At 41.8% G+C, this 14,839-nt stretch overlaps 1 protein-coding gene across 1 annotated transcript in view; it reads left to right on the top strand.

Moving 5' to 3' along the window:
* Window positions 1-1,704, top strand: part of LOC128735213 (uncharacterized) — a 163,163-nt gene extending 161,459 nt beyond the window's left edge. Inside the window, exon 3 of the mRNA XM_053829705.1 lies at window positions 585-1,704. Coding sequence (XP_053685680.1) covers window positions 925-1,704 — 780 coding nt within the window. The 5' untranslated portion in view covers window positions 585-924. The remainder of the gene's footprint in view (window positions 1-584) is intronic.
* The last annotated feature ends 13,135 nt before the right edge of the window (window positions 1,705-14,839 follow it).

A 14,839-nucleotide genomic window follows, 5' to 3' on the forward strand; every position in this document is an offset into this window, starting at 1 on the left:
TAACGTGTGAAAAGCGTGAGAGATTGATCAGTCGAATACGTACTCATTCTCTTCGTGTCTTTGTTTGTTCGTGGGAAAATTTTTATTCACTGAAAAAGCCGGTTCGCGCCAACTAATAGTACCAGTTGCTTCTCCGTGAATCGATTTTTGGCACGTTTTAGTATGTATTTGGTTCATTTCGTCACCATTGCATCGGTAGGTGATGCTGTTGCTGCTGATGCACAAATTGTTTTTGCTCTCAGATGATAGTGCCCAGCTTTCGCATGAGAGTTCCAGATGGCGCGAATGTGTTTCGATTATCCAATTTCTGCTTAATTAGTGTTTTCTCGTTTTTATAGTTTTTTTTTGTACAAATATTTTTTTTTTGAAATGTGTTGATGAAAGAGTTCGTCAACGGCTAAAATAACCGGAAACAAATCATGGGAATGAAGAATCATAAAATAATTTAAAAATTCCCCTTTTTCTCAAACGGATGAAGCCGATCGTCCCTCTTGAAAGGAAAAAAATTACCTTCCATCTAATACTGCTGCAGCTAGAAAATGACGCCCACATTAACCTGTACCATTTGTCTTCATAAATTTCAGGTCGTCGACATCGCCGCCAGGTGGTGGCAGTTGGTGCCAGGCAGAAGTAGCCAGATAGTCAAGGACCAAGATTAACGACCAATTAATTTGTCAACCTACCTAGCGCTTCCTGCTCCTCGGTGTTAGCGTGCAAGCAAGTCAGCAAGCAAGCAAGTTCACAAGCAACCAACCAAATGGAAACGACTCACAATTCGGGACTCGGCCCACTCGATAAAAAATCTGCTGACTTCGCTGGGCGGATCGTGTGTCCTTCCTATCAGGACACGTAGGAAGCGAGCAAACGGCATTTGGACAAATTTGTTTTTCGAGGATTTATTCGTGCGCGTAATCATTCCATTAAATGACCAACAAAATGGCGAAACATCACCGTCATCAGAATATCAACCGTTCACCGCGGCTCAGCTATCTGACATCGCACTCGCAGTCGCAGTCCTTCATGAGCGAAGGCGGTGGCGAAATGGCCGAAATGCTATCGCTGGACGAATCGGAGAATCTGCTCAGCGAACGGTACAGTGGTTCCGCATCGGCCATTCAAGTTATCAGCGGAAGTGCCTACAATGGATCCGGACTGGGTTCGACGTTGACAATGAGCGGTGGCCCCAGCCATCTGCAGCATCAGCAACGGCTGGAAGAACTGGGCATAAGCTACAGCGATGGCGGTTTCAATAGCAAGCTGCTCTCGCCGGCAGTTACGATTGTAGAGATGACGGCCGGAGGTTTGCTGCCTAATTCCGGAAATCTGCGACATAAAAATCATCACAAACATAGGCTACCACCGTCGGGCGCGGCATCGGCAACGGCAGCAGCTGCTGCAGCAGTCGCTGCGTCCACGGAACAGACCACTCTGAATGCCATCGGTAAGTTTGCAAAGGGTCACACACCTGTCGAACCGCTGTCCATCACTGATTTCTTTGTATCCGTTTCCACCGGTTTGTTTCTCTGTTTAGGTTTGCAAATGTCGGTAGACCGTGGCGGACCGCAGGAGTGGGGTGAGGCAACTCGCAGCTACGTGAAAGCCCAACGGCGGCACGCCGGACGGGCCACATTCCAGGGACAGGTGTACAATTTCTTGGAGCGTCCCGCCGGCTACAAGTGTTTTATTTATCATGTCTCAGTGTAAGTATACTTTATTGCTTGTTGGTGCGCTTTTTTTTTGCTACCGTGTGAGTTCGTGGCAAGGAATCGATTTTCCCCTAGGCCATTCAAGGATTGCAACTGCGATTTGTGCTTTGTGCATCCGCTGCCGGACAGGCAGTAAAAGGGGAACCGACTGGTAGGTAGGCAGGCAGTAGCATAATAGTGACAGTCGTTGCTTGTCTGCCGGTGTGTCTTCAGTTTCGACCGACGGGATTGTCGAGAGGTCGAGGATGACACAAGGAAGCACTTATAATCGGTATCGATTTTCCATCAATATTTATTAGTGATGCGGAGAAAATTGGACGAGTGCAAATTTCAAATGCAGTTTGAGGACAAACGATTTCCTCCGTGTCGTCCCTCGGCTGTCTGCCTGCCTGATGGCTTGACAGAGTGTCATTGCCGTATGTATTTGGTCAGGGACGTGTTGCGATGTTTGGACCCGAGTTGAAACGAAACAAAACAATTAGCATTCAAAATGATCCCCGCGCGTCTCGGGGCTGATTGCTTCACTTGTGAATTTTCTCGTTATGTTTTGATTTGTTTTTCAGTTTTTAACTGCACACATGTGAATGAATTTTTTTCTACATTTTTTTATGGTGCGAGTACCAAAGAAACCCCAGTTTTTATTAACGTAGAAAGAAAAAGTAGCTAGGATTTATGAGAATTTGTAGAGATTTTCTCCCAACTCGTTAAAAGGCACCGCTGGCTACCAGAGAGTTAAACAAAGCAGCGATATTACAATGAAGACGCGTGGTGTTTTGTTTTTACTTCAAATTTAACTGAGTAATTCTCGTTGAAACGGGACCACTACTCATACGAAATCTTTAAATATTGGAGCTTTTGTACTTGATTGGTTGGAAATGGTTAATACTGAGAATTCAATTTTTAATGCCTTGAGGCAGTGGACCCCTCGTTCGCTAAGGGAGTTTCAAATAAAATCGAATTTTTAGAAAAACTTGAAATCTATGTCAAGTGGTATTTCCTTAATTTGCAATGAAACAACTAACAAATGGCATAGTTCTGTAAGGAAGAACAACAAGGCTTTCAAATGTAGTATAAATTTTTTTGGTGGGCATGTTGGATTTGATCGCCATATTGGATTTTATCAAAAAAACATTGCTTTGCCATGAGCCCTTCAATTGATTTTTAATTTAAGACCACCATTGAAAACCTGAGGGGGGCGGAGGTTTCTAAAAAGGCAGAAGTTGGAATCATCTCTGAGCCAAGAAAATTAACGTGGTCTAAACTAAATGGGATAGACCCCATTCGATTCTACGGACTTTTTACATAAAATAAAATGAAATTTTCAAGTTTTGTCGTCTCAAAGTCTTGCTTGGCGTAGGCCAAAACGAGTTAATATTGTTAAAAATAAGGGAAAATAAGCAAAGGAAAGAAAGCGGCACCAAGCGATTCGCCGCCGCTTGTTTTTATTTGAATTTTATAAAGGTTCTATTGCATCATTACAAAACAAAAACTAAAAAATAAATCTAAACATTGATGATTTCAAAAAGCTGCAACATTAGCTAGTAGGAATCTAAAGTTAACCCAATTAATAAAATATTAAAGTTTCATAATCATAATGTCAGCACAATGTTAAAATAATAATTGAAGCAAAGTTGGCAAGGAGTCAAAATAATGGCAACTTCTTCTTATGCAACTTGCCAAAAAAAAGGCTTTATTTTTCTTTTATTATGGACAGTGCTGGGAAGTAAACAAAATTTAAACGAATGGTCAAATGTCTGAGAGACAAAGCTGGGGAGATGACAAAGGGAGAGAAGGACATGTAAATGAGGAAAAAGGAATTGTGTTTCATGCATTTTGAGAACTTCCGGAACAAAAATTGATGGATAAGTGTGTGATCAAAGGGGGATGTCCCCCAGATAAAATCGAACACTCAGCTGGTATGATTGTGAACTTTTAAAATGATCCAGAGCAACTTTAAACATGTTTCGAGTAGGAATTGTAAAATCTATATATATATATATATATATATATATATATATATATATATATATATATATATATATATATATATATATATATATATATATATATATAAAAGTGAGCGTGAGTATGTTTGTATGTTCCACCATAACTCCAGAACGCCTTGACTGATCTCCACCAAACTTGGCACACAAGTTCCTTGATATAAGAGAATCAGCACTGTGAGGCTGATAAGAGGGGGATGGGTCATAACAGGGGAGGAAGTCCATAACTCCGAAATACCTGGACGGTTCTTCATCAAACTTGGCAGACATGTTCCTTGGCATAAGAGAATCAGTATAACAAGGGGGAGAGATCTAAATAACAAAGAGGGGTTATGTAGTGGAACTTTCTTTCACGGCGAGGTTAGAAAAAACACAATCTTTTAGCGTGACAATGTAAACTGCTTAATGCTGTAATAATCATTTCAATTATCTTCAATTGTATAATATAATTAATTTTAACTCACATTTTAGTGTCCAAAGTATTTCCGTATTTCGTAGCCGTATATAGTTTTATTTTTACGAGATTTTAACTTTGCTGCCACACGTTAGATTCGTTTTAATTTAACGTGACGTGGTGCAATAGAGATGCCGAAGCTGTTAGAGTGGGGAATACAATTACTGCATCCGCGAGCTGTCATGATTCTGAAGGGTACTCGGATCCTCTCCGTTGTCCCGACATTCTCCGGCCCGTAAGACAGAGTTTCGCACCTCGGTTTTACCCAATCTCGGTTTTACCAAAATTCTCCTGACAAACGTCAATGACAGTGAGCTTTATGGCTGGTCGCCGAATGATTCCGTTTTGCGGCTTCATCAACGTCTACCGTGCAGTACCGTCAAACGGGGTAACTTGCAACAGCGGAGTAACATGCAACAACACTATATCGATCCAATTTACTGTACTTTTTGATCTGTCACTTCAATTTTTAATCTATATCAGTCTCTAAATCTTGTTGTTAACAGTTCAAAGAAGCCATAGATACTGTTATGTTGATTTTCTGCTGTTTTGGTGATTTTTAAAAAATTCCACAAGATGGTGTCAAATTCATCGTCAATTTTTCGTCAGTAAAACGTTTGTGTCGCCCACAGGCACTTCAAATAAAAGAAGCATAACATACATTTTTTATAGCATAATGAACAATAACGAAACAAAATAATCGATTTATGATGACTAGTTTTGTTTATCTTACTTGTTACCACATTATTCGTAAAACAAGTACATAAACGGGGTAACTTGCAACAGCTTGTAGATATAAAAAGCTGTGTTCCGTTAGCTTCAAGAGGCAAGTTATCATTCAATTTTGCATCAAACAATACTAAAGCACACCTGAAGAGTGTAGGATACTTTCGGTGAGTCAGAAATATGCCAGTTTTTCTCTGGATATACTGAAAATGGCCATAGAAGAGACCAAAAAGAAAATAATCTCACTGAGAAAATTGACCAGCAATTGACTGTGTCTAATTACGATCACTCGGAACGTAATGAACATTAATATATTATGTAACCAAGATATCGATGATTTTTAACTCTCCCGCTCCACTTCATGACGCGATTTTGCATAGTGGATATACGGCGTGTAATGCGTAATTACACAACTCCCATTTCCTTGAGTACGTTGCGTAATATGTGAATGGTCCTTAAAGAAGGTAGCTTTAAAGGATCCAGACAAGGAATATCAACTGCATGAATAATATAAAAAGTTATTTCTGTAATTTCCGTTACGGGGCTCATAAATTTTTTTTCACCAACGTGACATAGGACATTTATGCGTATATTCATAGCAAAAGCATTAAAAATCGCGAGTCGGATTATCATTTGCATATTCAAGTCAAAAGAAACTCATACAAATCTTTAAATTCGTTCAATTCCCAAAAAATATTGCTTGTTGTAAGTTACCCCGTTTAAGGGGTTACCAGTAACAAATTAGTTAAAAAATTCTACAACAGCCAATATTGATTTTTTCTCAATATGTGAAATTGTTCTATGCTAGACCTAATAACTTTGTATTCATTAAATGTCCTCAAATGTACTACAGATAAGTTTTCACTTGCACTCATAGTTGAGAACTGTTGCAAGTTACCCCGTTTGACGGTACCGTCTTTTCCTAGTAGCAATTCGACGACTTGTCCACGTACCCAACTATTCCGCTTCCCTTCATCTACTATAAAGACCAAATCGCTGACTTTCAGCGGTTTACCACCTAAAAACCACTTCGTGCGTCTGGCTATTGTCGGAAGATATTCGCGCATCCATCTTTGCCAAAACCCATCTAGAATGCATTTCGATAAATTCCAATTGCTGCGCAGATACTGGATCGCCTTCGTAGGCTCTTGCAATGGTCGTCGTATACCATTTGAGCTTCCTAACAAGAATTGATTTGGCGTTAACGCTTCTTGAGCTTCCGATTCAAGCGGTACGTTAGTGAGTGGTTTGGTGTTTATCATACTTTCAGCTTCTAGTATGATAGTTTCGAATGTCTCTTCGTCTGGGACTCGTGGAGCATTTACAAAGGACTCTAGGGCTACCTGTACTGAGCGGACTAGCCGCTCCCAGACTCCGCCCATGTGGGGGCCGCTAGCGGGTTAAAATACCATTTGGTAGCGGTATTCGTGAAAGACTCGGCACATTGCTTGTTGATGAGTTGCAGTTGGTCCAGTAATTCGTTTCCCGCTCTCGGTAATTTGTACCGTTATCCGAGCAGATTTCGGACGGTGTAGCCCTTTGCGCAACGAATCTGCGAATACACATCTTGCATGATGCAGAGACTGTGTGCAACCTCCATATGCACCACACGCGAGGAGAAGCAGGTAAATAGGGTCACCCAACGCTTTACCTGGCTGCGCCCAACCTTTACCAGCACAGGCCCAAAGTAGTCCAGTCCAACAATGATAAATTGGGTAGCGGCGCCATTTTGGGATGAGTTGGCTTCGTTGCGTAGACCTTACACCACATCGGCATGGTGCAGCTACCTGTCGGAGAAGATTTCGTAAGCCTGGGATGTACGCCAGCTGTCGAACTTCGTTGCATACGGTTTCGATGATTGAAGTGGCGATGGTAGAAATCTACGAATAGAAAGGTTATTGGATGGTCCGCAGCTAGTATAACGGTATACTTAGCTTCTATCGGTAAGTTGTATTCTTCAGCAGCTCGGCAACCATACCCGGGTAGGATTCTCGCTGGATAATTTTCCATAATGCAGTTTCTACCTGCTGCTGGAACGTGCGTTCTAGTAGTTTTGGAGATCTACCCGAACGACGTTGGGAGATACTGATGAACAGGAACACGTACGCTGATGTTCGTAGCATTCTTTCCCACTTTGAGAAGCGGGTGATGTCGATTAACGGTTCTGCGATTATACTGTGAACATTCATCACAAATGTTTCACTTTCTGGTTTGGAGATCAACCCAATTTCGCTGTGGCCGTGACTCTTCCGGTTCTCAGAGGAACTCTGGTCACCTACTGTTTGGATTAAAACTTGGGCTTTGCCCCTACTTTGCAGCATCGTCGGCTACATTTTGTTTTCTGAAACCTCTCGTCATTCACCAGGATATGTATGGGTCAATATCTCGCTGACACGACATCCTACGTATTGTGGGTATTTTCGTCGTATTGAGTGTATCCAATGCATTACTGTGGACGAATCTGTCAACAGATATTTCTTATTAAATAGCAAATTCTGGTGATTGATAATGTACTGCAAAAATCTAATACCTACAGTCGCCTCTTGCAATTCAAGTGTAGGTACAGAGAGAGGTTTTATTGGAGCCACTTTTGCTTTAGCACCAATTAGGGCACATCAAGGTTTGCCTGCTTCCATAAACCGAATGTACACGCCACTCGCATACGCTTCCGTACTCGCATCCGGAATACACGAGCCGAAATAGGCTCGAGGAACTGTTACATCGGTTAACTTAGGCAGAAGGTCAATACAATGCTTCCAATCTGCATAGATAGTATCGTTCATTTCTTCATCCCACTCGCACTTTGTTCTCCAGGTGTCTTGGATGATAGTTCTACCGTGTATGAGGTATGCGACTAGTAAGCCGAGGTGATCAGGACTCATTACAATCCGTAACACTTGACGTTTAGTCGGGCGGACTTTATCGCATACGAATTGACGAATATTCGTTATGTCAGCAGAATAGGTCAACTCGTCTGTTTGCGGTAACCAGCGTATGCCTAGGACAGACTCCGAACTACGACTCTCCATCAGGTCCAGTACTTTTACAATCGAAGGATCTTACTCTCCTAGTTTATCCAAAACTTCCGCCGAGTTTGACACAAAGTTCCGCAAATCAAAACTCCCTAGACTGTGCACTTTTCGTACATCCTCTGCCACGCGAAAGGCCTTTTCGTTAGTGTTCCGGATGTCTAGAAAGTCATCAACATAGTGGCCATTCTCTATGGCCTCTGAAGCATTCGGGTACTTATCAGCAAATTCGTTTTCATTGAGATTCCTAATATATTGGGCGGAGCACGGGGAGCGAGCAGACCCAAAAGTGGCTACATCCATGACAAAAATGGTTGGGCTTTCACTGTAGTTATTCCTCCGCAGAAAGCGTTGTGACTGTCGATCCTCGCTCCTTATTTTTATTTTGTGGAACATTTCCTTGATGTCGGCGCACACTGCCACTGCTCGTTGCCTAAACCGATAAAGCACTGCAGGAAGAGGAGTCATCGGATCTGGACACTTTAACATCCCCGAATTAAAAGACACCCCCTTAACCAGGACTGCCGCATCCCAAATCAATCTTATTTTACTGGGACTTTTCGGATTGGTTACTACACCTATAGGCAAAAACCAAACCTTTCGTGGACTCGTTTCAACAATCTCTTCATTCGTAGCGACGTGAGCGTATTTCTCTTGCATTTGGAACGATAGCAGTTGTAAAAGTTGTTTTATTTCTGAAAGGGGGAATAGGGTGGCCATTAAAATGGGGGAGGTTCAAAAACGTATAAAAGGTTTTGTGTCGATTTATAGGGATTAGCGAGAAGAAGACAGATTTACAAGTGGTTGGGACACAACGTGAGAGGAACTGACAAAGGGAGTAGACATATTCAAATGAAGAAAAGGGTTTTGTTTCTTGCATTATGAGTTTTTGTTACAAAAAAAAAGATGTACAAGTGACTGAGTGACAAGGGGCCCCGAGTGAGATCGGGCAATCAGCTAGTATTGAAATAGGTATGAAATTCAAAATAAAAACTAAAATTCATTTAAATCAAACGAAAATCAGTTAAAGGAATGCAAATAGCAGCTGAAAGCGGAAAAGGAGTAGACCAACCTTATGTTGGTATGTCTTGACCTTTATAATGAGGTCAGTCAACAATTATTTTATAATTAGGGTAGTCTTTCCAGTGGACGGAGGGAACGGTAGAACAAAGTAATGCAATTAAAGGTATTTATAGCATCCAAACTGCGTGGGATAAGGCGTGGAGGGAAAAGAGCAGAGAAATTAGATAAGGGATTGTCATTGTTTACCAGGTTCTTGGAACGCCAAAGGAGCAACTATATTCTTCTTGTGGGTTTCATAACCAATTTCATAAAATTGGAAATAAAATTATGAGCTCCACTAGATCTCTTCACTCCTCAGACGGTTTTTACAGCCTCTCTTAGAATCAGGCCGTAGACTCAAGTAGTCGTATTATGCTCTGCTGAAAGCCGCAATAAAACCGATTATGCTTTTTCTTGCTTGACGACGACTTTAATGAAACTTTTCGCAATTTTGAGAAAGCTATAAAGCATAATAAACTTTTCAAGACAAAAAAGCTAAATCCGCCAGCCAGCTCTGTTAACTTGAAAATATATGGCAAAAGAAAAAGCAAAGCTATGGGTATAAAGGTCCTGTTGAGAACTTGACGTTTCTTTATCGAGTATCGACAGACTTCGCAGTCGGTTATTAGAGTCTAGGATAATTACGGAGCTAGTGCAACGATCCTACTGACTTTATAGTAGCTTCTCCCAGCCGAGATTCGAACATACGATGACTGGCTTGTTAGACCAGCATCGTACCCCGAAGCTGACTGGGCGGCGGAAAGTTTTACTGTCACATCATAGTGATCGTTTTGTTTTATATGGAGCATAATACAGTATCCGAAAGAGTAATTAATAGATTTTCAGCAGTTGCTGTAGTTGTACAGCATACGCGCATTATATTTTATTGTTCATATTGGAATGATAGGTGGCTGAAATTAACGCGCCATCAAAATTTTGCAATTTGCGAAACCCAGTTGTTTAAATAGAATAAATATTTTCAATTAGTCATTCTTAGTTCTCAGCACATTCATTCTAGTTGCATTCTGTGATATGAAAACTAAATCATAATAACTTCATGTCTGCTGCTCACACTTTGCTTTGGTGAATTTTTGTTTGTTGATTAAAAAAAATTCTACAATACGGCAATATGGCCTGACACAAAAAAATGTTTTCAGTGGTGAATTCTAGTATTCTTCAAAAATGTTTTCGGTGTTGAACTCTAGTATTCTTCATTATGAGGGGCTCCGTAGCCGCAAGGTTACCAAGTTTGCTTTGACAAGCAAGTGGTTGTGGGTTCGAAACTTAGTAGGATCAGGCCATTCGACGTCAAGTGACTTTAGCATGGGTTTATTCTCAGGCCCCTCATTACGCTTTCTTCATGCTGAACTCTGTAATTGGCTGTAATTCGAGACAGTACTGGCATTGAGGAGCTAGACCAAACCTCGTGTTTTTCGTCTTAACCTTGAAATGCGTTCAAGTATCTATTAATATTTTTTGAAACGGTGGTTCTACAATTGATGAAGGGACGTCCCCTACAGTAATGAAAATTTTTTGAAAATGGAGGGGAAAGAGTGGAAAGGTGAGGGGGTTATTGATAGCAACGCTTAACAAGTTGTCGTTACGATACGAACGGATACGAACCCACAACACCTGCCAGGGCATGTGGCTCGCTGGTACTTGTACCTTTGAACCATAGAGGCGCTGGACAAAAGGAGACTGCACAACCCTCCTTATTAAAATAGCGGCATTGGTTGGGCTATTTTTAGACACAGATCGTGCCTCTTCCTCCATCTACTGTAGTACCACCGACCGAGAAGTTTTCAAAAAAATATTAATAAACGCTTGACCGCATTTCAAGGTCAAGACTAAAAACACGAGGTTTGGTCTATTTCATAGGAACGGAGCCTTCCTCCGAAAACCCGCGCTGAGAATCGCGGCTAACACGCTGACAGACGCACAGCGTCACACGCAGTACCTTGTAAGTCGCAAGGGCCTGCCTAGTGTCGTCGTCCCACCAGTAAACACAAAGTTAGATTAAACTTCTCAGTCGGTGGTTCTACCGTAGATGGACGATTCCGTACAAAATGGCGATCACACAAGTCGGAGCGGAGCTGGGATTAAAATGGCTCAAGGATGATCTCTGGCCGCGCACATAATCCAACGCACATAATTGAAAAGTGAGGTTATCAAAGTGGTACAGACTGGATTGAGGGTATTTATGCAGACCAGTACGATTGGTGGTAACGGTGAACGAGTTTTCTTTCCCCGAAACAGGATAAATCATGTCTTCCTAGATGCTGTTTTCGATTCGTCATCCTGGTAAACAACAATTGCCAGCGAAGCGTCAGCGAAGGAGCTGCTTTCCTGCATTTAAATATTCAGAGCTACCGTAGTCCATCGCTTTCCTGGAGATTTTTCTGAAACAATTTGAGCTTAACCCATTTCCTCCCAGCGTTGCGAAAACGCAACGCACTTTCATTCGTTTCTAGAGAAGACCCGGTTGAAGATATCAACTTGGACCCTGAGAAACAATGAAAGATTGGAAAAAAATCTAATCGACCTGTTTTTGCTCAAAGGTCAGATGTTACATGTAACATAATTACAGCTGTGACAAAACAACAGGTTTTGCTATTTTTCAGATAGTTAAGGAAAAATGCTCATAAAACTCGATTTTACCTCTATTAACGCCTGACCTATCAATCAGTGTTAGTAACAATCGGTTGCTTGCAAAAAAAAACTTTGTTTCATAATTTTGATTATTTTTGTATTTTTCAGATAGGTTTGAAGCTTTGCGTTGCGAAAACGCAACGCTAGGAAGTAACGATATTCAAAATTTGCAACGGGAATGTTTGTTTTCGTTCGTTCGCTGCGGTGTTTCATTTGATGTCGTTGCTTTTTAGTAAACAAATGAATGTAAATCTTATCTTTCGCTTATTTAAAATATCCCGGAAACATTATAAAAGTTTACATAACATAGAATTCGCTGCTTCAAACACTGATGGCAGATGGAGAAGCCGTTGTGATAAGAGCGTAATAAAATTGTTAAAGTACCTTTGCCTCCGGAATATCTGGAGGAATTGAGTGATGGCAACGACAGTTTCATGGACCCCAATTTAATGTTACAACCTGTAACCGATCGTTACAGTAAAATTAAATAATTTTATATTTGTTATACATGTTTTGATAAACGCCCACCTATTTTGAGTCTTAGTACTAAACACTTCACATACTTCAACCACACGCCACAACACCGATGGGTAAACAGGTAACGGCACAATACACAATGCGGTCGACAAACCGCCAAATAAATTAAAAAGAATCTATGGGTAGTTCTCAACAAAGCGCCAACGGCCATTTGAAATCAGGCGAGCGAGTGCTTAAGAGGTGCGAAAGTTTTAAAAGATTATATGTGCCAAAGTGAGGTGACTTTGAAAGTCCTTTGGATATATATTCCCTAACCGAAATAGGCATTCAGGACCTTTGGGTATATTTCATATACTTGTATCGACACCGTTTATAGCGATTGGCGATCGCTTTCCCGGAAGCTTGCGAGCAACCGAAGGCACTCTGCACTCGTTTCGGCCTAGGCAACTTGACGGTTGTCTACGCCTAACCCGTAAAGGACCAGCGTTTCGTCCTCTGATCGTCCGCGATCATAACTGCCAAGGAGGACATCAACCCTCGGGCATTGGCCCTAAACATAAAGGAGGATTCCCTTCTAGGTCTGGCAAAAGTCGGTATCGTCCGTCGCCAGCCCATTTTAGTCAAAGAAGGAAGCGCCTGGGAGAATACTTGCCTGGAACGCCTTTCCAGGTCGCCCATTCGTTACCCGCCATTCCGTCGTCGACGCCATTTTGCCAGCCGGTATTGGAGACGCCCGTAGCCGCACCGAGGATCAGCGAGCGCTCGCCGGTCAATTCAGTCACCGTCACAGTCGAAAAGCAGAGGAAGCAGCGTGGTACGTACCGTGAACCCAACCCATTGGAAACACTACACCGCACAATAAACACACTCTAATAAAGAAGTTGGCCGTTTTAGTGTAATTCTAGTATCGCGAAATCCCTCCAGTTTGCCCAGTAGCGCGCCGACCTTGCGACGAAGTCCGGGTCTCGTGCTGCTGAAGTTTGTCGGGGTAGCAGCTCACTTGGGAGTCGTTACAAACCTTTCCGGAACGTGTTGGTAGGCATTTAATCATCTGCGATGACATGCATTTACCAATCAAACTGCATACTATGCGTCTAGTGCAAAGATGGTCTCCAACCCAAATGTTTTGATATCTATCATAAAACATAACATGTAATACTCTAAGTAGTTCATTTAATTTAATTATTAATACTCAAAAACACAAAAAAAAATTCCAAATTTGATTTAACGGTAAAAAAGTATGAAGCATTTATGTGCATAATAATACAGGTATGCAAAAACGGTATACCCTTAATGCCCAGCGTTGCGTTTTCGCAACGTAGCGTTGCGGGACACAGGGTCAAAATTAAAAATACATGTCAGTGGTTTTTTCTAAGTTGACCTAAAAGAGAATTTTCCTGAAAGTTTCAAATTTCTATCCCTGCTGGGAAAAGTCTGGGGCTTAATGGGTTAATTCTGTGATAGATTCGCTTTGATCATCGACGGTATAATGTTGCCTTTCGTATCGTAGAAGTCCTGACAGCCATAAATCTCATCAATCAAGTAACGAAGTAAAACAATGAACTGCACCTTTCGTTGGAGAACTCCCGGTTTTGTGGACTGAGTTTCCTGTTAGAACACCTGTAAATTCAGCTTCATGAAGGACACTGTTCAGCCAGCGTCCACCTGTGCTGTAGATATCTGGTTCTAAATCACTCGGTTGAACTCATCAACGAAACTTCACCGAACGTTTACATTTGTGTTTCGCCACGAGGACAACTAGCACCAGAAGAAATGACAGGAAAATTTACAGTTGGGAGTCCTCCCCACTAGCATAATTGTTACAAACGAGTTGTAGAAACAGATATATGACTCATTTTAGTTATAACTGGGTTGCTGCAACCGAAAGCGCCACGAATGTTTAGCATGGGCTCACTCAAGAAAAACTGAATCGAGCGGGAGTGCTGCTATGGAAGTTTGTTCAAAAGAAGGCTTTCCCCGAAGAAGTATTTATCCTCACTGAGTCGCGTAAACCACCTGAGAAGTGACACGCTTGACGATCATGGGATCCTGAGCGTTACCCAAACAACATTTATCGTTGTTGATTGGGTTCGACCGAGAGAACCTAGTTCAACATCCAAAGGCTTAGGGTATTGATCGAGAAGGTTACTTAGTCACTGGTCGAAATACGTATCACTTCAATTTATATTGGACCTGACTATTTTGGGTCGCTTTATGCTATGATCGGCAGAAGCATCGCCAAACGGTGGTTTGCTATATTCACCTCCCTCACACTTATAGTGGTGCATCCTCCTCAGCACGTAATGATGTATCACGATGCTGTACCGAGAGAATTCTACACGGACACGGCACGTATTTCCAAAAGCGCAAATTGGGACCTCAAGGAAGAAATTGATCGTTAAAATCTGGTTCATAGTACGGAAATTCACAAGCATGGAGATCAGTTGTGAACTGATTCTATTTACTGCGTCCCACAGTTATGCGGCGCATGGGAGCGGCTTGTCTGATCGGTTAAGGTGACAACGAATGGGGGAAGTTTTGGAGGCAGCTTCTTTATACCACTTCAGTTAGTTGATTGAATTCTTCCGGGATTATGATTTTTTCTACGGCATCTGTAGACAGCCGGTCTGCGCTTAAAAGTAGCTGAAAGCTAAATAGCTATTTTGGACGACGTTGTCTGAGGTAAACCTGGTACAACAGCGTTCGGAGAATCAGAAAGTTACCAAGATCGAA

The sequence above is a fragment of the Sabethes cyaneus genome, chromosome 2, assembly GCF_943734655.1.
Source record: "Sabethes cyaneus chromosome 2, idSabCyanKW18_F2, whole genome shotgun sequence".
In the NCBI taxonomy this organism is placed as follows: domain Eukaryota; kingdom Metazoa; phylum Arthropoda; class Insecta; order Diptera; family Culicidae; genus Sabethes; species Sabethes cyaneus.